At 38.8% G+C, this 24712-nt stretch overlaps 1 protein-coding gene across 12 annotated transcripts in view; it reads right to left on the reverse strand.

Annotated features, from left to right (window-relative positions):
- The window catches only part of NEBL (nebulette), a 310416-nt gene that overhangs the window by 36865 nt on the left and 248839 nt on the right, over positions 1-24712 (reverse strand). For 10 of the 12 annotated variants that reach the window (XM_031444720.2, XM_064479370.1, XM_064479369.1 and 7 more), the window contains 9 exons: positions 22742-22846; positions 20926-21033; positions 14683-14793; positions 11978-12088; positions 9565-9675; positions 7190-7300; positions 6914-7024; positions 4663-4767; positions 3078-3170 (listed from right to left, as the gene is read on the reverse strand). The exons of the other annotated variants lie outside the window; for them this stretch is intronic. In XM_031444720.2, coding sequence (XP_031300580.1) covers positions 3078-3170; positions 4663-4767; positions 6914-7024; positions 7190-7300; positions 9565-9675; positions 11978-12088; positions 14683-14793; positions 20926-21033; positions 22742-22846 — 966 coding nt within the window. The remainder of the gene's footprint in view (positions 1-3077; positions 3171-4662; positions 4768-6913; positions 7025-7189; positions 7301-9564; positions 9676-11977; positions 12089-14682; positions 14794-20925; positions 21034-22741; positions 22847-24712) is intronic. 12 annotated transcript variants of the gene reach the window in all.

A 24712-nucleotide genomic window follows, 5' to 3' on the forward strand; every position in this document is an offset into this window, starting at 1 on the left:
TATTAATTTTCCTTCAATGGGAACGCAGATTTTTATTCCATCTGATGCTTTCAGGATTCCTTTATCCTAAAGCACAAATAAATGCAGATCTATTCACCTATCCGTCACTGAAGTTTTTCAATTAAAATAACATAGATCGCCTATAAAAATAAATTTTATCAACAGGCAGCTGCACCAAAAACCTCAGGAATTATCTGCCTTTAATAATTTATTATTTTCTATATGAAAAGCAGTTTCTCTTTATTAACAAATGAATTAAAATTCACCATGTATTTAAAGGCAAACATCAAACCGAGTTAGCTACAAAGTCTTGGGAACACTGCTTGACTGAGAGTACACAAATAATCCAGAATCAGAAAAAAAAAAATAAAAGAAAAGCAAGGGGTGGTGGAGGAAAATGTACTACAGGCAGAGGCCACTGAGTGCTGATCACGACAGAAGGGCCAGAGACAGAAAGTCAGGAAGTGCCTTCTACCCTCACGATCCTGTTACGTAAACCCACCTGTATCCTGGCACCCACTTCAATCAATCAAAAGCTCCAACCGCTAACTCATACAACTCAACAGTAAAAAAAAAAAAAAAAAAAAAAAAAAAAAAAAAAAACCAAGCAATCCAGGTTAAAAAAAAAAAAATGGGCAGAGGACCTGAATAAACATTTTTCCAAGGAAGACACAGAGATGCCAACAGACACAGGAAAAGATGCTCAACATCACTAATCATCACAGAAATGCAAATCAAAACCACAGTGAGATACCATCTATGCTTATTAAAATGGCTATTGTCAAAGAGACAAGAAACAAATGTTGGTGGGCATGTGGAGAAAAGGAAATCTTCCTGCACTGTTGGACTGAATGTAAACTGGTGCAGCCACTGTGGAAAACAGTATGGAGGTTCCTCAAAAAATTAAAAATAAAGCTACCATGTGATCCACCCAAAAAAAAAAAAAAAAAAAAAGTCCCTCCTTCAAGTCTGTTTGGAAGAAGAGCACAAGACGGACGGCAATGCCAGCACGTGGTTACGCATGGGACAAGAAACAGCTCTTTGAAACTTATGAAATCATTAGCAATGTCACCCTCTCATGTGGTGTTTCAATATGTCTAAAGTCCATGGAAGACTGGATTCAGACACATCTATGTATTTGTATGTATGGAAACATAGGCTAGACATAAGAGGCATATGCTGAAATCTAGCAAAGACTTAGATCTACACCGAACACGTTTTAGAAATCACTTGGTAACATTTGAAATGATCAAGGCTGAAATCCATGCTGACTGTCATAAAGAAACGATACCTAAATGTCTTTGCCATCATCTGTGTCTTAGTATCTGTACACTTACTATGAGATATAAGGAACAACGCCAGATGTTTAGTCTAGATCCAAAACAGTTCAACTGAGAGTACACTGAGACAGGCTACTTCTAAATAAGTTTCAGAAATAGTTCTTAACAGAGAAAGCTCAGAGCTGAAAGGCTTGTACTCTGGAGGTGGAAAATGTCAAGATCTTCAAATGTTAGAGAATCCTATCTCGGTTTGACAGATCTAGCTAATCTTGAAAGGGCAACTTTCCATTTGAATGCTAAGCAGGACTTTATGGCCCAACCTCATAGAGATACAGAACTATGCGTTTGTTGTTTGCTGGAAGAGGCAGTGGGATGCCGGCAGAAGAAACGATAAACTGTACAACTTTGTGCGGTTTTCCTCGGGTGAGAAGCTAAATATGATTCAAGATGAACATTTTTGTTTTTCATACGACTCCAAACTAATCCTAATGGCACAGTCATTTCACTGTAGGCAATGGAAACGCACAGTACAGGATACTGATAACACTGTACCCCAGTACAATGATGGGTACATTTCAAATATTGTCATTTGGAAGTGAAGGGAAATGACCATTTTACATTGCTCAGCTGAACTAATTTCTCCACCAGACTCGACTGTTGTCTGACACACGTAGTGGATCTGAATCCTCATCAGAAGGTACCCCTCCTTACGCATTCTTCCGGGGACAGCTTCATTCACACTACAGAGGTTTTATTGCACTAATGTTCTGCAGATTTTTTTGTAAGTTCACTTTGAAATGTGTTTTTACCACAGCAGTAACCTCTCTCTCCTACTTGGTCTCCACAAAAGCCAGTACACGCACCTTCCAGGATGCCGGGTAACTAGCGGGGTTCCTGATGGAGGAGTTCTACTTGGATGATTAAAGAAAGCTCTGGCTCTAAGGGGGAAGATGAAGAGAAAGGTCTGGGAAGGAGATTTAAGGAAAGAACCCTTTTGACTTCCTCAGCAAGAAACTAAATACCATAGGCCCTCCATATCCTCAGATGTGGACCCTGTAGATACAGAGGGCCAACTTTAAGGGACTTGAGCATCGGCAGATTTTGGTACATAGCTGGGGAGGGGGGTCCTGGAACCAATCCGTCGTGGATACCAAGGGATGACTGTATAGTAACTATTACCAAACATACCTACTGGTAAGGACAGTGATTACCCACTGTAAATGTCAAACACTGAATGAAGAAGTTTTTATCATAACATTAAACACCTGTTCTGCCCTTCCCCCAAGCTCAAAGGGAACTGCAGGTGGGGCAAGAGTTATTTTACAAATTATAGTAAAGGTGTGTGCTTTTCTTTGCTGGAAGCTGGAAGAGGCAGAAGGCGAATGAGGACCTTGAACCCTTCTCTTAAGCCACCAAATAAATGTTCTAGGGCCTTTAATCATTCTATCAGGGTAAAATTTCTTTCCTCCAAGTTGTGGAGAGGCACTGAAATGTATCCTTTCTCTGAAAAATTTAATACAGTTAAAATTCTGTTCAAAAGGATGAAATCTAATCCTAGATCTCATTACTGTACTATTAAAGTGACCTATCTCTTACGCACTACGATACGTCAAGATGAAACAGTGCTTCAGGCTCAGGGGGAACAAGGCTACAGTGTCCTTCTGAGCGCTGGACCTTTGATATTTGATGAAATAGTGTTTCAACAAAGTGAAGGAAAAAGGAAAAAGGCAGCCAGTTTAGTAAAGAACTGAAAACACTCACCGAGGGACAGGATAATGAATGCTACAGAGGACTTACTGAGCTAATATTCTGCTGATTTTTCTTCACTCGTTCAATCTCTGGAGTGTCTTTCACCGCTGTGGCTGCTCCTACTTCCTTCTTATAAAGCACCTTTATCAGAAGAGAAGGAACAGGGTAGCATATCAGCTTATTAGAGTTCAAGTCTTAGATCCAATTCTTGCAAAAGAATATTTCTTGGGTTTTAAAGCAATCTGAATACAGCCTCGATTTATGAGTACTGATGTTACGTTAATCAGTTAAATAATCCATTCTGAGAAGAAATGCAAACTTTGGTTCTGTTTTCCATAATCTTTTAAGTAAACCCCTCCTGCCTGGCCTACAGCACGCTTAGTACCTTACGTGGCTGTTGATAACTTGCTCTAAGAATATAAAGCAGCAAACTAGAGTTTCTTTCTTCAAATACAAATATATGTCACGTGTATTCGAGAAAAATCAAAGGACATATTATAAGAGCTCACTAAGCAGTCATCATTTAATTCAAAAACAGCATGAAGTTTTAAGCAACTGCTACGCTCCCAACGAGAGCAAAGATGTTCTCATTTTCTTCAAAGAACATATCAGCTCTACTGTCAACATCAACATTCATTCAGCTTGGTTTCCTTATCTTCTACTTATTCCATAGACCCGCCCACATCCTTCCACCCCTACCAACATCTACCCCTTTCAAACACAAAGCAAAAGAAAAATCAAAGGGTTCTATAGAAACACAGGATAACTATAAGGAAGTCATATGAGGACAGAACGACTCCCTCTCTGATACTCGGCAAAACACAGGCCCCAGTGGGGGTTAGAACACATGAGAGATGTGGAAGGTGGCAGGATCACAGGAGGTGGGGCCACACAGCCTTTCTCCCGCCTCCTCTCCTCCAGCAGAACTTGTCCACTGCTTGGCACAGCCTGCCTGTGAAGACCCTAGAAGTCCCCAAGCAGCATGTCTTGAGCGTTAGAGCTTGCCGACTTGTTAGAAAGCAGAAAATATTCCAGAAATCTTCAGAAATAATAGAATTTACAGTTTAATAACACATTGGCTTACCTACTTAAATGAGTTAATTCTTCATTAAAATATTGGCTGTACCATCGATTTTTATTTTAGAATTCAAGTTCATATATCCATTAACTATAAACCCAATATCTTAATTAACGGTACTGATAAAATTCCTGTCCCTCAAAATAAAAATATGAAAGTTTAGGAATTGGTTACAAACTAGTAAATCCCTAGATATGTTAGCAAAGCAAATGATCAACAACCAGGAGGGAAATCACTTCATGTGACTATTTTCATCTTCAAGGTAAAAATCTGTGTGGAAGATTAAGATCTCTTTCTGGTGTGAAATCTTAAAATTCAGTTTAAAAGAGCTGTTTTTTATACCAAAGAAGGAAATTTGAATTTGTAATTCTGAAACAATCATAATAAATTACAACTTGTAAGAACATTTGGTTTTCTTATTGTTTTATAGAAGTAAAGATATACATTTGACAGAAAACTCAGCAGTGCAGCAAAAAGTCGGACAATGACGAAAAAAGGGTCTCCTTACAAAACACAACTTCAAAGTGGCAAAGAGAAGAAATAATGGCTACTCACCGCACTAATGTTTTGTTGAGTTGTCTTAACTCGCTGAATTTCAGGTGTGTCTGCCACAACAGAATAGCTGGAAAGCATCTTCTCTGCCTCATCTTTATATTTTTTCTAAAAATATAAACAGAATGTGAATCTGAAACTCTGTATGTGTGCATGTACAAGAGAGAGGCAGAGAAAATGGCACTGTTTTTTCCAACTCTACTGTACCGCGTGGCTCTAATTTGTATCATATGATTCAAAGCAGTTGTTGATGGAACAGTAAAAATAAAGGGAATACGCAAACAGAGCGAGCAAACAGTCTCAGAAAGCAGTCACCTCTACTCGGGCAATGGTTCCCATCCCAGACCTTTCAAAAGCTTTATCCTCCACAGCACCCCTAAGTTTAGAACCTCCTCTCTCATGAGCAGCCCCAGCTCCTGTTCAACGTAGTCCTGTAGCTCCTACAAGTAACCCGACTCTCTGTGCTCGCTTGTTCTCTGGACCTTTGCTCTGCTTCCTATTTCAGATAAAGATAATTGTTGATTAAAGGAAAGGTATTAGTATTTTTGTAGTTGAGATAAACATCTCAACTTTCTTTCTACTAAATGTACCTCTGGGAGCTCTGATCCTTGCTGGGCAATACATTCCACAAGCGCCAGCATTTACACAGTGGTAGGTGTTGTTCTAAATCCTTAACACACGTTAACTCATTTAAATAACGCCACAAGCAGATACTATCATTATCCACGCATAGAGATGGTAAACTGAGGCACTACTTAAGTATCAGAACTAGGATTTAAACCCAGGCACTGTGGTTCCAAAGTCAGAGAAGTGAACTATTAGTGACATACGCCTGCTGACTGGGAAAGGTTAATTGTCCATGTTGAAATGCACCACAGCATCACTACATCCTCTTAAGTATTCCGCTGTACCCAAAATAACTAAATTTCCTTCCTATCAGATGCACCCTCATGCCACACTCAGAAACTCACCACTGTTAAGTTAAAGCAGGAATGCCACCAGCCTCAGGCATCACTTCCTATGGGAAGATTTTACTCTGGATATCTTTACTTTCTGGCAAGCTGTATCATAGTTTGTCATACTATATTTGCATGATTATTTAATTAAGTGACTAGCTTACAGCTCCCCAAGGGCAAAACCATGTTTACATTGCACGTAAACGGGTGCTCAGAAAGTATTTGCTGAATGAATGAATGAGCTTGGCAACTTTTCTCCACCGACTCAAACGGCCATATGCATATTTTAAGTAGTTATCTACGATTTTGGTTCAGCTGATACAGCGAGAGCCAACTTCTCCAAGCTCACATGCCACCACGAGACAATGAGGATGGATGAACACGCACTTCAGGACCATCCAACTGCTGCATCATTGGAAAAGGCTGAGAGGCAGCCAGCTCCTTTGATCTTGGCTCTGCCATCTTGATTTTGAACCAGCAAATGTTTTAAACTCCTTGCTCATGTTTAGCCAGAATTTTGACAAATCTGGTCAAATTTTGTTAAAAATTATTTCTGCACAAACCCCATTAACCAAATTAGGTTCCTTTGTCACTTTTCTTTAACCATTTTATTTTTTTTCCATTCCCTTTCGCTATTGTTTCTATTGGATTCATTCTTTTCAATGCAACTTTTATAGCAAAGAAATTATTCACAAATGAATACTTTTGCCCAAATCATATTTTATCAATAACTTTCTTCTTCCATTAAATACTTTCTTTTGTGGTCATAATTTCTCTTCTATCTAGTTTTCTAGAGGCTAGGTCATAGGTATACTTGGCAAGCTAAATATTACCAAGAAAACTTAGTTCTTCACTTAAATTTTAGTTAATACTCAATTTCGTCTTATACCTTGTGCAGTTTTATTCACTCTTAGTTTTAGTTGGAGCTGAATATTTCAATTAAAATATTCTTGATGAAATGGATAAAATACAGTTTGCAATTTTTTTCTGTAGTCTGAGCATTAGAGCCAAGTGCACAACAGAATCAAAAAATAAAAAAGGTCAAAATGCCCTTGGACTCAAAACAGAGGCTCCCACAGGGGAGCTCCAACACTCAATAATGTCTATTGAACTGAATCTACCCAAGTTGTCCCTGTCACTAATGAAGTAATCAGGTTTGGCCAGTGGTTCCTTTATCACAGAGTGCACTGACTTTAAACAGAATGCCCTCACAAAGATACCAATCATAGAAACACACACAGCACAAGGTGAGTGGATGTTACAATGCATTCTTCCGAGCATCTTCATTCTCTACCAACCTGGCTGTAGATTTCAGATGCCCTCTTGGCTCGAAGCATATCCGGGATATCCATGCTCACTTGCATTCCTTTCCCTTTTATTTCATTTTCCAAGTCTTTCTTATAGTCTTTCTAAAAGAACAGAAAAGCATCTTCAGAGCTTTGCGTAGCCTTCCATAGCATGGAGATATTTACATGTTTGAGTCTCAATGACTACACATGGAAATACCATTTATACTTTTTCTGTATACAATCCAACGTGTTTGTTTTAAACTCTGCGTGCCATTAGTTTCTTACCTGGCTGGCCATTTCAGATGCCTTCTTCGCTCTCTGGATATCGGGAGTGTCTGTGCTCACCAGCATGCCTTTCCCTTTAATTTCAGTCTCCAGGTCTCTTTTATAATCTTTCTGCAGAAAATAAAACCCGCAATTAAAGCTTCACAGTAATTTGAAAATCCGTGTTGAAAAACTTGATTCATTTTTGACATCAAGAGATTGGCTTTTAGAAACAAGTTGGACCTTTACTTCTTTTATTTCTGTGGAACCACACACATTTGTAATCCAAGAAATGAACACCAAGGAAGAGCACAAGACAGAACCAACCATGCAAAGACCAGAGGAAGGGCTTTCAGGAAGACAACAGAGCTGTGCAGAGACCCTAACACTTGCAGAGGTGCAGACTGGAAGCCTGTGAGGCTAGAACAGAACGAGCAAGGGGAGAAGGGTACAGGATTGAGGATGAGCAGGAGGGGGGCTCTGAACACCAGAGCAAGGGGTATGGTGCCCACGCTGCACAGGACTGGAAACCACTGGAGAGTTTTAAGTGGGAGAAATCATACAATTTAATTATTCAAGGATTGTTCTGGCTGCTGGGTAGAGAATGGATACTGAGAGGTCAATATTGGAAGCAGAATTCTGGTTAGGAAGCTATTGCAATGATCCAGGTGACAGAGGTGGTAGCGGGGACTAGGGTGGGTGGGAACAGGCAAATGGACTTAGGAAACCATTATGAGGGTGGGGTCAATAAAACTTGCTGACAGGGGGAGTCAAAGTGACTTCTTGGATTTCACTGATACCATTTGTTTATATAAGAAGGGGGTGGAAGAGGGAAGCAGATCCAGGGGGAAATTAAAGGTTCTGGTTTGGGCATGTAATGTAAAGTCTCTGTTATAATATATTTATATGTCATTTTCATGTGGTGTCTATGAGACATCAAAAGGTGCATGGTTGCATATTCACATCCATATTAAAGAACACCTAATTTTTCTATAGGAATAAGATAGAACTATCTGAAGTAACATGGAAAAGGGTCCGTAATACTAAGTGCGAAAAGCAAGCACAAAGTACATGGTATTCAAGTTTTTAAAGTCTCTGTATGCACAAGTGTTTATTTGTCTAAATACACATTGAAATAGATCTGGAAGACCCTACAGCAAGTTCGTAACAATGGCTGTCTCTCAGGAGGATGACAGAATTAGGGGTAGAGTCAAAGAAAGTTTTCAAGTGTCTATTCAGCATGCATCCTCCCCCCGCCCCACCATTTTTAAATGGAATCCCAGTTGGTCAAGACTTGTACACCATCTCTAGCTTCTTTGTCTAAATCAGTTATGGTCATTCCATTTCCCTGGCCAGTACCTAACCCTGGGGACACAGGTAGATCCCAAAACAGAAGCCACTCCCCTAATCAGCTACCTCTCAACTTCCAGATTTCACAGGTGGGAGTCAGCTCTAAGCGAGCCCTTCCTAAATGCAAGGGTCACATTATAGCTCTCAGAGTGACCCCACTGAAGCCTCCCCCAACCAGCCTTGAGGTAAGTGAGCCGTACCCCTTAACGCACACCCCAACTTTCTCTTTATATATGTTTCTTTTAAAATCATCTCTTCCCAAATACTCTCTGCTCCAGTGACTTTTGTATTTTCAAAATTTCTGGAGGAGTTCAAGAGGTGCAGAACTGGAGCTGGGGTATTTTTTTATTTTTGAAAAAATACACAAGTGATCTGACTCCTACAACTTTGTTATTTAATATCTATCATATCATACCATCTAAGACAAAACTGCTAAATTAATATCCTGTCATTGATGAATGACATTAGATGAATGTACATGGTCATTCGGGCTATATAACACCTCACCCCAAAATGCTGACTATAGAAATTTCAGCCATGTTGATGAGGTCAACTGAGAACATGCAATCAAGTCACATAGAAATGACATCACAGTCATGTTACAGTCTCAAAGTGTGACTTTCAAGTTCTGCTCACAAAGCTGCAAACACACATATGCCAAGCAGCACAGGATCCATCCTTAAAGAAAAAACGGTATAAAAATATTTATCATAGCCTAAAATTAACATGAAACTTGTTGTATTATGGGATAAAGTAAGAAGAGGTGTGTGTGTGTGTGTGTGTGTGTGTGTGTGTGTTTATTGTGTATGTTCTATTAAAATGCCTTTTTCCAAGTTTTCTTTGATATACTTGAAGTTACTAAGCAAAACAGAAACTAAATTTTTCCAATAAAGGGGATGATGGGTGACTGGGAATGGTTTCCATTCCAAACGGTGAAACTAGTCACAGAACGCTTTGGAAAATTCCACGTACTAATCAGTTTGTTAATATGATTTGCTAAGTTGCAAATTCTGACTTTCAAGGTTGGCATTATTCACTCTACTAACCTCCCTCGCCATCTCAGAAGCTCTTTTGGCGTGCTGGATTCCAAGAGTGTCGGGGCCGACTTGCATTCCCTTCCCTTTAATTTTTGACTCCAGATCTTTCTTGTATTCCTTCTGTAAAAAAAAAAAGCAACATTTCACAACATTCAGACATTCAGTGGACAAACATATATCTATATTCAATGATATCCAAAAAATGGCTAAACCTATTTTTTTTAAAAAACAGAAGGAAAACACGGCTTACTTTGTACTATGAATGATCACGTAGAACTAAATTTTCTGAACCGCTTAGAACTCTAATCACTATTCTCACTGAGGAAGGGTATATAAAGCTCTGAAGATTTTTACTATAAACAGGTAATTGCCAGGTGAGAATCTTCACTGGAGGACAGGGAGGCAAGTTTAAATGAGCTGATGTTTTAGAAAGAAGACTGACTTTGAGGCCAGAGTCCTTCATGGCTGTGTGACACTGGGAATGGTTTTTTGCATTTCTGGTTTATTCATCTGCAAACTGGGGAAAATAATTCCTCCACATGCAGGATCGCGGTGACGATCAGCATGTATCTAGCGCCCAGCACGGAGTGGGTGTTCAGTGACGACAGCTCTTCCCGCTCTCTTACTCCTGAACCCACTGCTAAGACCCAGTTTAGTGCTGCTCCTGCCACCCCTTCCATTTAACTTTATCGGGCTGAACTCTGCCACTTAGAGTTTAAAACACATTTTCCAAGTATTACTGACAAGTGATTTACGAGATCTAACTCTGAGTGTGGACGGCATATGTCACCGCAACATTAGTAATTAGTAGAAAATTACTAATGTAGGGAATTGTCATGACAACATTAGCCAAAGATGTCACGATGGACATCTGCTTTTTTGCCTGACTGGCTCCCATTCCTCCCGCTTCTGGCAAAAAGTTGCACAATTTTCTCTTGAGGAATTACCTCTAACCACTCTCAATCCATAAACTTCGGGTGGGTTGATTTCCTTACTCCCCACATCTACTTTTAATCCCACTAAAGTATTTTTCATGTTTCCTTTAGTTTATTTAAAGAACATGATGAGCCAAAGGTGATTGTAAATCTTTAAAAACACACATCAACTTAGAATTTTATACTTGAAACACCATTAAACTACCTAGAAAGTGAACTGAACGAAGGAGGGATCATGAGAAAGACCCAAGGCCACCGGCACAACGCACTCCCCTGACTCCAGACAGAAGGAGTGGGTCGGGCGTGAGCACAGGACAGAAGATGAGCCAGTGAGAGTCAGTCCTTAGACCTGAACTGTATTTGAAGGAAACAGATGGTCACTTCCCACTGGGACCGCTGGCCACAGACATGAGTTATCCTGTCTGTAAGAGGAGCCATCACATAGAAATAGCCTCCCACGAGCAAAATAACAGTGACAATAAAAGAACTGAGAGAGGAAGGAAGAGAGACAGCATGAGAATTCCAACCTGAAGGAATCGTGACCTTTGGACTTCTCTGTCCTTAAGCCAAAACATTTCCTCGGTTGCTTCACCCAGTTTTAGATGGGTTTCTGTCATTTGCCACCTGACTGATGGGGTCACCTGTCATCTTCATCACCTTCATCACAGTTTATTAACATATAGGGATAAAGCCTTACATTTTTTTCACTGCTAAAGTCAGCTAGATTCTCCTCAAAGCACAGTGCCATTATCTGCTACCAAAGGGACACCATGAGCCAAGGATTAAAGGACGTCAAGCACCTTGGAGGCACTTCATTCTTATAAATGTCATGTAAAGTGAGCAACGACCACTTTCATTGTATAAGGAGGTTTAAATGAACTCATTCAGCAGCCAGGCAAGGACCGGGAGGGACCGTCTGCTTACGCACAGGAGAGCATGTGAACTTCCAAACCGCAGTGACTGACAGGCCATGCTAACACACCTTCCCAATCTGCCTTGCATTTGCTTAAAAGACCAAGTTAACTCTAATAAACTTATTTTGGTAGGATTTTCTCTGAAATGAGGAAATGGTCGTTTTTTTCTCACACCACACAAAAAGGAGATGGCGAGCATCATTTTTATTTTTTAATTCACTGATTGGGAAAAGACTATTAGGACAGAGCTGCTTATAATCTGCTTACAATAAGAAGTTGCGGAACATCATATATATACAGTTGACCCTTGAACAATGAGGGGGTTAATCCTTCTATAACTTGTAGTCGGCCCTCCATATACAAGGTCCCTCTGCATCCAGAGATTTGACCAACCACGGACCATGTAGAGCTGTAGGATGTACTACTGAAAAACGTGTGTAAGGCGACTTGCACAGTTCAAACCCATGTTGTTCTAGGGTCAACTGCCAACTGCACAATCTCTGAGAAAAAGGCACAGACAAGGAAAGCAGCTGAAAACTCATACATTCTCAGATGTTAAGTGAATATACTCACCTCACTGGCCATTTCAGATGCTCGTTTTGCTCTTTGAATATCAAGAATTTCTGAATTAAGTTCCATTCCTTTCCCCTTTATTTCATTTTCCAAATCCTTTTTATATTCTTTCTATGAGACAAGAATATTACTGTTTGAAATTTACTGGGAAACTCTTTAATTTATATACTGTTTTACTTTTTTTTTCCCCAGAGGCCACAGAAAGGAGAACATATTTCTAGAAAGGAATTAACCAGATTCCTGAGCATTCATGCTCTTTATTTCCTACAAATACTTCATTTTCTCTCTTAATCATGTTCAGAGTGTTTTCCAACAGGAACAGTCTTTCTTCTTTCTTCCTTCTTTCCCACATATTTTGGTACCATATTGGTGCCATATTTTTTAAAAATCATCTTCCCTTTAAATGGTGAGGAAGATCTTAGAACTGCATGCTTCTTATTAATTATTTGAAGTATTTCTTTGAAAGCTGTCTATAAAATATGAATCATTCATCAAAAGAACATAATTGGAAAAGAATGAAAAATTACAAAATCAAAACAACTGTAGCCAAAGTTTAAAAAGGTTCCATTTTACTCAAAGATCTGCAAAACTAAATAATTTCCTACAGATTGATAATATACAGTCTAAATTTCACCTGTTTCAATATCATATTTTAAGCAGATCCAAATGTCTTTCTTTATGAATCCTTATATATAACATGGGTGTTTTGTGTTCTTTTTTTTTTTTTGGTCTGCGCTAATGGATTTCTTGTTTTCTTACTAACTGAATTATGAAAGCAATATATATCTTAATCCAATTCAACTCAGTTGCCTTTATGACTAACTTGTCGGATGAAAGACAAGACTTTCTTTAATGATAAGAAATCGTGTTCTAGTTCTTTTGACGTTATTTTCTAGGGTTCATTTGATGTTATTTTCTCTTTATCCAGTGTAATTAAATTAGCTGGTCCTCTGCTTAACTAACAGCCTACAAGACATAGTAATGACCTGCATGTAATTTTTTAGAGCGCCGGAGCCCAGCGACCTGGATGAAAGTCAGATTTCTGGTACTTATTTGGTTATGTGACCTTCAAGGGGACTTGAAGTAACCGAGCCTCGATTTCTGCAGGGGCCAAATGAAAATAAAAATACTTGTTCTACCGGAGTCAAGGACAATTGAGGGAATCATATGAAATGAAGTATAAATTGATACTCTGAATACTTGAAATGGCAACAGACATGCAAAAACCATAAAGAATGCAAAGACAATTTAAAGCTAAGTGCTTATGCTTGGAAAGGGAAGTCACCACTTCATTGAGTCACTGAGTCTCTTTTTAAAATTAGACATCGCTATGACTTAAAAGATTTTTAATCATAGTCTCTGGGCCTTCTTCCTACCCTGAAGCATACATTCTGAGTCAATACACCTAAAATAAGATTTCATTCAAAAAAACAATAATAAAATGGCAATGGCTCGTGTATTAAAGTCATTTGTGAATGTCAAAATAGATCTCATATTGTCATTTGTATGTAAATAATAAAAAGATTCTCTTTTAAAAAATTCATATAAATAGTGCATATTCTTCAAATGGAAGACAGTAATAACAGGAAATTGCTCTGTGAACACTATCCAACTCCAAAAAATTTTATAGGAACCAGAAGTGAAAAAAGATGGGGTAGCCAGAACGCTCTTCTGTAAATTACATGCCTATTTCAGCCCAACGTCTATTATAACAGTGAGTCACATTACATTTCTAAAAGCAGTTAAACGGTAGAGGCCAGTTGGCATTTGGTTATTAATGAAGTTCATGGTGATTCACGTCTACCTCAGTAATTATACTCCTAATTTATTTCACTGGTTTAAGACGTTTCTTTCAGGAATAGTTTCTTCAGTTCAAAATTCAGGATGAAATGCAGTTCTCTAATGCCTTCTCCTAATGTAAAGATAATCTATTTAAAGAGAGAATTGGGAGAGCTCCAGGTTTCTGAGCAAGTAGCAAAAAAAAAACAAAAACAAAAACAAAAACAAAACTTTTAAACTGTAAGCATATTTTCAATGGTTAGACTTGAGGGCCTTAATGTTCAACAGTTTAATACACTGTGAGCCAAAATGCACCAGCAAATTTGGGGAAAGGGAGATTTGTTAAGTAGAAAATGAAAAATGGACATGAATTCCCACAGTCCATATGCTACTTATGTTATTTTTCTCTCTACTTAGAAGACAAACAACCCATAAATGTACCATTTCTTCAGACATTCATACATGAGCACCTCATTTCTCAAATCAAACATCATGCGAATGCTGCAGAGAAGTTACAGAAAAGGCTAGTTCCGATATACGTTTTTACAATAACTCAATTTGAGAGAATCAAGCTAGCCTCATCCATGCTCAAAATATTTTTTTAAAAAACTAACTGCTATAAAGCTATAAAACTTCTTAAAGAGCTTCTAAGTTACAACTCAAACACCAAATCAGAATATTTTTCACGTTTCTCCAGGAAATCTGGGTAATTTCTTCCCTCACCTTTGAGTGGAAATGTTAACACTTTCCTGTTTTTAATGAAAATGAAAAACTCTGTTCATAAAGGTCAAAGCAAAGAGTAATGAATTAGTATCTCAAACACTGAATTAGAGAATTAGTAGAGAACTGTTTAGCACATACATATTTCCTGGGTTATTTCTTTCAATTCCTTTTGTAGAATTTTACAGTAAATAGTAGGGTCATACCTCCTTCAGAAGGTGGGTGATGTACTTTACATGTAAAAACTCTGGAGTCTTGTCTAAATCCAGTGACGACCTTCCTTTAATCTCTTTCTCAAAATCCTCTCTGTAAACTTTCTGTTAAATAAGATCACATAATTTGTAAATTTAGAAAGTATTAGTGACTGTGGAGAAGATATTAGAACAAGCATATACCCAGAACAAAACTGATGTTCTTCTGATATAATTCTACCACTGCAGAGTCTTCTTATCAACAGGAAAATAACTCCAACCTTGCCATCAATTTTAGAATTCTACCAAACAAAAGCAGGATCACCAAGTCCCAGCTCCCTCTGGGGAAGCATCCTGAGTGGGGCTGCTGAACATCCTGTAGTCCGGTGTTGCTGGTCATCAGCCCATCTCGGGAGGAGGACCAATAAAACCAGCTATTTGACTAGATCGCCTGACTGGTTCATTCAAAACAGTGGCTCCATCCCCTGGAAGAAAACCTGGAGCCATGGAAGTCCGCTGAAACCAAAGTGGAATTAATGTTTATGTCCTCATCAGCCCTTCTCACTGTCAGTCTTCTCTGAATTCAAGAAAGACCATTGCTCAAATGTAATGCAGGCTGGAGGAGATATTCCTTTAATGATATTGGCATGGAGAATGTTTCTCCACCATCTGTGGAACTGATATGAATCAAGTTACATTGTGAGGACAATCTTATCTTAAACCTGATAAACTGTTCTCTAGGTGAGAGTCCACACCAAGAAATGGAAGACTGTGGAGGGTCTAAATCCACATCCCACCTGCTCTCTTCACACCGCCATTCTTTGGCTATGATTCTCTAAATTCTACATTTGACCTACGCATTTGAAAATCCTTGGAAACCCATGTTTTTATGACTATAAAAACAGTCTCCCTAAATAACAAAAACATCCATCTGTGTGAAATGTTTATGAGACAAACAAGGGCCTAGATTCTGCTAGCTAAATATTTTATTCAAATTGCAATGCAAAGATGATTAAAAAAATAAATAAATTCTGCATGAGGTTGTCATTAATGCAAAATGAAAAGCTATTTCCAGGTTCATTATGTACTTATTAGAAGGATGGATAACTGTACACAGAAATTCTCCAAACTGAGGGAAGATAAGAGGATAAATACGATAAATACATCATCCCCTCACCTACATTTGAGTTACATACAGCCATTTACCGTTTAACAAATAATCTAGGAATAGCCACAGGAAACGGATGCTCTGTAAAGACTAAAACTAACAGAACTAATTAAGAAGTTGCACTGAAAACACCCTGAATTAAAGAAACTATAGACACACCAATGAACAATGATGAGAAGTGGGCCTCTTCCTTATGTGGGACTAACTAAGATGATAGTTACGGAAGGCTGAATAGAGGGCATTTTGAGGCCAAAAATGACTCTTTTAAAAGTGAAATATAAATACGTGTTATTTATGTCTGTGAGTCTGTTTCTGTTTTGTAAATAAGTTCTTTTGTCTTTTTTTTTTTTTTAAGATTCCACATATAAGTGATATCACATGGTATTTTTCTTTCTCTTTCTGGCTTACTTCATTTAGAATGACATTCTCCAGGTCCATCCATGTTGCTGCAAATGGCATTATTTTATTCTTTTTTTACAGCTGAATAGTATTCCATTATATAAATATACCACATCGTCTTTATCCAGTCATCTGTCGATGGACATTTAGGCTGTTTCCATGTCTTGGCTATTGTAAATAGTGCTTCTGTGAGCTTATTTACAAAACAGAAACAGACTCACAGACATAGTAAACAAACTTATGGTTACCAGAGGGGAAGGAGGTGGAAAGGGATAAATTGGGAGTTCGAGATTTGCAGATACTAATATACATAAAATAGATAAACAACAAATTTATACTGTATAGCACAGGGCACTATATTCAATACCTTGTAGTAATCTATAATGAAAAATAATATGAAAAGGAATATATGTGTATATGTATGACTGACATATTATGCTATACACCAGAAATTGATACATCGTAAACTGACTATACTTCAATAAAAATACATATATATATATATATATAAAGAAAAATGTGTATTTATTTTTTTCGGGTTTTTAACTTCAAAAAGCCTTTCTCTGAAAAAAAATTATTTGATATAAGTAAGTCAATAAGAAAGGCTGAGGATGATGAGAACTGGCCAATATATGAGTAGAAAAAAAAAAAAAAAAAAAAAAAAAACCTTAGTATACTTTTTGTTAGGAGAGCTCTATCTGTGGAACAGAAGACAAAGAACTTTTCAAAGCCAGATTTAGAGATTTCTTCTAGAAAGCACACTGCTTCGCCCTGTATCTGGAATTAGAAAAAAGTGAGAGAAGCAGTTTCAGCTGTCACAAAAATTTCAGTGACTTTTCCTGAGATCATCCTTCGCTGTATCCAGAGGAAGCGCTGAAAGAAGCCGAAGGTCCAGCTTACCCCTTAGGAATAAAACCATCTTTTTGTATCTACTTCATTGGTCTTGCATTTAAAGACATCTTTCACTTCAAACTTTGTCTAAGATTTTTTAGATACTTTATTTTTCTAGCATAAGATTTATAAGCCACATTATATAGTATTAGTCTTCACAGTATAAATGTAGTCCAAAGGTATTTTCCATTGGAAGATTTCTTTCTCCTCAACACCCGCTGAGCAGAAACATTAATTGTTGAGCCTAAAAATCCAATCGCAATGGCTATAATTAAAGGAAAAACACGTCTCGGCCCTGGCAAAAATAATTCTCCCCTTGTGACAACGCTGGAAATCAGAATAGCAAAAACTGGAAGTCAGTAATAACAAAAGACCTGCACAGTCCCAGTGTACATTAATTCCACAGCATATAATAAATGTGTAACTATGGTTAACCATTAAAGCTGATTTACACCTAATGTCAAGGCAGCCAACCAAAAGCAATGAATTTGTTCGTCTGTCTGACTTTTTTTTTCCCCCAGTTGTCAACATTTAATTTTCCCTTTGTACTGTGTAGCTGTATAATAAAAGCAAAGGGCTGGTTACTAGATTTCAAAATCTGCACAAGGAAACATGCTTACATAGAAGTTACAGCAATTCCTTGGTGTTGAGGTTGCCTTTAAAGTCCCTGTCAGCTGTACGGTAAAATCTGTACTTAGAGGATCTTTTTTTCTTGAGGGTCCATCCCCAATGGAAAAGGAGCGACTGAGCGTTTCACGTAAAGAAGGACTATTTGGTCTACGTTGCCCACTGATTCTTTGAGAAGCAACTGCGTGTACGTTTGAGGAAGGGTATTTCGTATCCATCTGGTTTTTGTGATTTTAGTTAGGGAGCGTTCGCATCCTTCAATGAGTCCGTTTCTCGGAGTGGCTCCTGAACCGCCTTCGTGGGCGGCTCCTGGGATGTTGTTCAGACACGATTCCCAGGCTCCGCTGCGAGGCCCTGGGACGGGGCTGCTGAGGCCCCCGCGTGGGGGGCGCTTGCCCAACACACGTCCCCAGGGCGTCCCCGCAGACAGTCTGAGTCCTACGGCCACAGGGAGAAGGAAGGGGAGGGGAGATGGGCATTCGGAAGAGGAAGTGGAGAGGCTCAAAGAGAAGGGAACGTTTTCCTCCACAAAGAAGACAAGGAGAATGTGGCGCACAGGTCGGAGCAATAACAGCCTGGGCTGCGTGGGGAAGAGCCGTTGGCAGGTGCTGGTCGGCTCCACAAAGCAGGAGGCGTGGCCGCCAGTCAGAACTCGCCCCCTCGGGGCGACAAGGGCACAAACGGGGAAAGCTCCTGACCTCGGCCCCCTAAGAAAGGGACCGCCAGACCCCATCTCACAGGCTGGCTCTGACACTCAAGTCAATGGGAAGAAGATGAAATGGAAAAAACAGTCCAGGAACATGACTGTTACCTCTGTGCAAAGAGCACGCTTGGTGACAGTGGGCGAGCAAGTTGCGTGAAGAGAAGACAGACTAGGATGAGACATGAGAATCTAAAATTCCAGAGCACAAGCTACCGTCATTCCCAACACAGAAACGCGGCGCGAGAATTAATATTAATCGCGCATTATAAGTTCCAAGATTCATTGGTGAGAGGAGAGGAAATGAACCAGTATAGAAAAAAAATCAAGGAACCACGAGGCCCGAATGGTGCAGGGGTCCTCAGCATGGATGACCCTGTGACTGAAATCAGAGATGAGAGGAAGGGGTGAAGGGAGGCGGAGGGCAGAGCAGGGCACGGGGCAGAGGAGGGTGAAGCTGAAATGCTGGTGTCACCCTCTTGATGTTGTTTTCAGAAAAGTAACGTGGTTTTTGAAAACTGTGTCTCTTAGTGCAAATTTACTTAACGACTTCATATTGTCTTAAACTTCCAGAGACCCCCATCACAGCTCACGGAAGTAGAAATCTTTCTCCGGGTTGTGGATCAGGGACAACGAAACAGAGGGTACGTCACTGGAAATGTGACACTAGCAATGAAAGAGAAGAAAGCGATGTAAAGGATACATATGATACTTTATATACTGTTCTCAGAACGCAGAAGAGGTGCTATGGACTGAGTATGTCCGAAATGGATATGTTGAACCTATACCACCCCCCAATGTGATGATATTAGGGTGGGGGGGCCTTCAGGAGGGGATGAGGATTGGATGAAGTCATCATAAACCAGACCCTCATGAGTGGGATTAGTGTCCTTCAAAGACACTAGAGAGCTTGCCTCCTCTCCCTGCTCTCCATCCTAGAAGACGGCAGCAGTCTGCACCCCAGAAGAGGGTCCTCACTGAACTGAGTGTGCTGGCACCCTGACCTTGGCCCTCCAGCCCCCAGAACTATGAGAAATAAGTTTCTGTCTGTTGAATCACCCTATCTGTGGCACTTCGTTATAGCAACCCAAACTGACTAGGACAAAAGATAATTCCAGTAAGTTACCCCATTAAAAGTAAGTTTCTGTAGGGCTTCTGAGTTTTGACCAAATTTACCTGCCCTGTCAATTCTGTTAAAAGAAATGACTAATTCAGTCAAAATATTCACCTGACCATTCCTGATCAAATTTTCCTTGACTGGCTTCAGAAGGTATGAGACATGAAAAATTCAAGTAATGATTTTCTCCTTTCTTCCTTGAAGAAGAAATTAAACAACGCTGACATTCAACAAGCCACAGTAATATCTGAGTGCCCTTTCCCTGAGAAGATGAACCATAACAGTTCAACAAAGCACATGTTATGTTTACAAAATTCCTATGAGAGTTTTACTGTCCAGAAATTATCCTTTCTCCCTGTTGATTTGGCTTTTGAAAAATAGAAAAGATCTTGCCCATTAAGCATGCCTGGCGTGGAGCTCTGGGGTGGTGACCCGCTGAGAGTCCTGCCCGCTACTTCTGTCCCTTTGAAGTAATAACATGGTTGTAACCCCCAGAATTTGGAAGTTGGCTGTAGACAAAACTTTCTGTATCTGGTATCTGGTTCCCCAACTGCCAAAAAAAAAAAAAAGAAGAAATCTCACTGGGACAGAGAGGAACCAGTGTGGGGAATATCTGGATGTGACTCAGCATTATTTTAAGCAGAGAATTAAGTGGATAAGTATATAAAAAAAAAACTCTTAACTTGTATCTTCTCCTGATGTTCTGAAACTTCCATGTCACTGTTTATTGGCCAGGGGTCAGGGAGAATCACTTAAATAAACTAACAGGGAAAAGGGAAACATTCATGATTTTTACCTGGTCCCAAAACATTAGCATTTACTAGATACATCATTTTAGTAAGACAGTTAATGTCAGTGGCTGCATGATCAATCTAGGGATAATACCTGCCTAGCATCATTACCTTGAGAGAATTAAATGAGCTGAAATAAATAAAACACACAGCACATCACCCAGCACAGAGTATTTAATAAAGGTTAGTTCTATTCTCATTGCAAAATAAAAATAAATGGATAAAAGGAAAGTAAAGCACGCAGCTCTTCCATTTTCTTTTAGTTTTTATCTGCTCACCGTAGTTTTAAATGGACACAGTCTGAAAGTCTCAATTTTATCATCACAGAATGTGAGCGCTCACCTGGCCTGATACCCATATTTGCCAAATGGGAAAAACTGAGGGCCAGGAAAAACCAAAGACCTGCCCCAGATTCCTGGGTCTAGAATGCAGGTTCCCTGGATCTGGCCAGTGCAGTGTACTGTCTTTCAGACCCGCTAAACATTCGGAACCACTCTGTCGGTTCTTTCATTGGTGAAACATCAAATCTGCATTAAACAGCTGATAACAAAACAAAAGGACCCACCTCACTCTGCATCTTCTGGGCCTCCTTTGAAGCTTGATATGATGGTGTCTCAACAAATTCAAGCATCGATTTCCCTTTGTTTTTCTCATACTCTTCTTTGTACTTAACCTTCATTGAGAAAAAGCAGAAAAGGCACCTAAAGCTCACCAGCCCTTACACCAATAGAGCAAAGTAAAATAAACATACAGGTTTGATCGCTGGGTTCCCTGTGGATAATGATATACAAAGTAAACAGGTAATACATAGAACATGTTAAGGGATAAAAATGACTTAGAACACTAAGTAATGTAGTTCTAGGACTTGTCTAAAAGTATTTAAACACCTGAGATATATAGATGTTCATCGTATCTGTGGGGTTAATATGTATACACATGTTATACACACATATAAAACTACATATATGCAGACAGAGACAGACCAAAACAGAGAAAGAAGGAGAGAGGGAAAAAAGAGAGAGGTACCCACGATGGCTCTGAAAGCCTATCAGTAAATCAGGAACAAGAAGCAGAACAAAGCTGTGAACATCCATCGCTACGTCAAAGGAGGGGACGGTGTTCTTTGGGACCGCTGACTTTCTCCATAGACACTGAGTGAAACACACAGAGCTTTTTATGTGGCTTCTTTCAGGGTTGCTAAGCATTATTTAATAATATCCTATCACTAATTATTTATTTCAATGACAACCAATCCCCATCTTATTTACAAAATAGTTGGTCTTTTCTATCGCCTACTAACAAAAACTAGAAATATACTCTGTAAGCTGTCAGAGTGGTTGGTTTTTATGCAATTTACCTTTTTAAATTAAATTCACAGAAAAGTTACAATCGTGAGTCATTTCACTCAGAAATGTATTTTCATTAAAATCCTGTGTAATCATTACTTATGCAATGGGTTCTTAAGTTTTATAATAATAATAATAATTAATAGTAATAATTGCAATGATAACTAAATCCAAAAGAACATTTTCAAAACTTAGAACTTTGTGGTGGCAGGAAATAAACCAAATTTTTTAAAATCCTATTTTTTAGGAATATTTTTGTTTTATAGAAGTGTGATAGAATGATCAATGAAGTATTTGAGGTATAATAACACACTATGTTAGGATAAAATTTTGTGGGGAAAATAAAATAAAAATAAGAACACAGAAAGAAAAAAAATGTACATTTCCAAGCCTTGAAGGAGAGCTGGTTCGTGTATTTTTTAAATAAATGAAGGTGGATATCAAATGATGACAGTATTTATGTTCCATAGGATACATTTAAAAGAGTGATGTAAAAAATTCTATCTTAATAGATGCTGGAAATAACATCTTTTGCAACTACTGAAATTCAAAATAAAAAATAGCTATCAACTTTAAAGTGATCAAGAAAGAAGATATTTTTAAAAGTTTCTTTTAGAGAGTATACAGAATTTCATAGTTGAGAGAAACATTAACAGAATACATTGGTAAGATAGTTTTCCCTTTTTAATACACTTAAAACTGAATTGGGAAATTATTATAAACTTTGTGCCTAGAAAATTACTTTTGCAGCTCAAAATGACAAATCAGTACACTATAAAGATTGAAGTTAACATGAGATTTGATCATCATTTAACTAACTCATATATTGTAAGTTTTAAATTGTGTATAGTAACTGTTATATTACAAAATGCCTGCAGATGGAAACGTGGTTCAAGCTTTCCCAACCCAATAAATACAGAGAGAATCGTTGTTTGCGACTTTTCTCACGATGCACATTCTTTCCAGCAGCTGCACGTTCTCAGTCGAGGTGCCTGGCAGTGAGTGGTCCAGGGTCCGGGCAGGGAGGGCATGTACCTGACTCTGGAGCGTGGCGTTGCCTTTATGATGCAGGTGTTCTGCAGCGTCCGCGTCGAAATGATACATTCCTTTGTTTTCTTCAAAAAGCTTTCTATACTCTCGCTAAAATAGAGAACATGAAAATAAAGTCAGAAGAAAAGAGGCTGATTAGAGCAACTAATGGTTAGGAACGCAAACTGGAAGACACAAGCCAACGAGAGCTGCACAGCTGCAATCAGGTTCCCACCTGCAGTCGGCTGGTCATGTGGATATCTGACCCTGAGCTAAACCGGCAACGCAAGAGACCAGCCCCATGTGCTCAATGTGAACAGCATGTAAAACACTCAAGAGCAGCAGAGGGCAATTGGTTGTAAACACATAACGTAAAAGATACTCATGACACCACCAGGGAGTGACAACGGATAAGCCTGTGACTCGTGAGGAAAAGCGAAGTGGGCAAAATAACGGTCATTTGTCCTGCCCTTATCCTAGAACAGAAGTGTATTTAACTGCATCTCTAAGAAGGGGAGGGAAGAAAAGAAGAAGAAACAGAGGAAAGAAAAGCTGGAGGCAGGAAAGAAAAAAACATCATATACAACAGCTCAGCCATGAGAAAGATTGGAAGTCATAAGGAAAAAGAGAGGATGAGAAATAATTCAACTAATTTTCCTAAAAGGAGACGGCAGGAGTTCCTAGAAGAGAAACCAAGGAATCTGCGTATGGTCGGTTGAATTTTTAAGGTGAAGAAAGAGGATTAAGACTACTATTCAGACATACAGACAAAAAGGTGAATTTGGAAGAGACCAGAATGGATAAGGATGCCAAATTTGGCAAATGTAGGACTCTAAATACAATGAGCAGCAATAAGACAAAAGCTGCTGCATTACTGTTATCACTGGAGATTGAACACTTAGTTATTCTGCCCTGTTTTAGAGATAAATGGTAACTCTGTAACTCTCAAAAACTCATGTCTACAGAGACTTAAGCTAAAGCTGGTTGCTCCTTAGACAATGAACATCTCAGTGAAGGTGGCAGTTTTGTGTAAAGTGGAGAGAGAGGTAAGCAGCACGTGAAAGGGAGCAGGAAAGAGCTGGGACACCTGGCTCTTAGGAGATGCTCTAGGGATCTGAGAGTGAAACAGGAAGAAGGCTCAGAGCCAGGGATGGGAAGGATGGAAGGTCCACATGGCCTGCACAGGAAAACTTCTTTCCAAGGGGACACAGCAATGGTCCCCAGAGGCACTTTCAGTCAATTAGGAAGCTAAGATATGTGTCCTCCAAAACGCTAACCAGAACACACTAAGGGAGAAGCTCATGAAAATGTTCACATAGTACATCTTGACCAAAGAGAACACGTTACTAATTTTGGTTTCTCTGCTAGTTAAAAAAAAAAAAAAAGCTAATCTCAAAGGATAGCAATATACTCAGAGACTTTATAATTTGCCTAGAAGTTATTTTATAATATATATCTATAAAATAATTGTGAATTGAATGTAACAAGCTAGAGTATGTTCCATTACTGAGTTTAGATCCAGAACTAATAAAGCCTAGGATTATGCCTGGAATAAAATGGGCATATACTAAGAAAAGGTCAAAAAATATTGTCCCCAGTACAATGACCTATTGTAATCACAGAGAATTTCAGAGACAGCTATTTGTAAAACAAAACAAAAACAAAAACACCCTAATTGAACTAAGATCTGCAAAAGACTGATCAATGCTTGCTTCTGATATAACAGCCTCTGTTGCCCCCTAGTGGGAATTACACAGAGTAACACACAATATATATTTTTAATTTATTATAAAAGAAACAGAAAGCTAACAGACTATTTTCCAGGGGAAGTATTTCCTCAAAAACTTAACCGATGTGGCTATACACACTCACTGGGCACTAATTTTACTCTACACATTAAAAAATTTTTAAATTATGATTTATATCAAAGACATTTAGAGGTCTTTAAAAAACAGCCATTAATAACAAACTGACAAC

This window comes from Camelus dromedarius, chromosome 26 (genome assembly GCF_036321535.1).
Source record: "Camelus dromedarius isolate mCamDro1 chromosome 26, mCamDro1.pat, whole genome shotgun sequence".
NCBI classification, from domain to species: Eukaryota; Metazoa; Chordata; class Mammalia; order Artiodactyla; family Camelidae; genus Camelus; species Camelus dromedarius.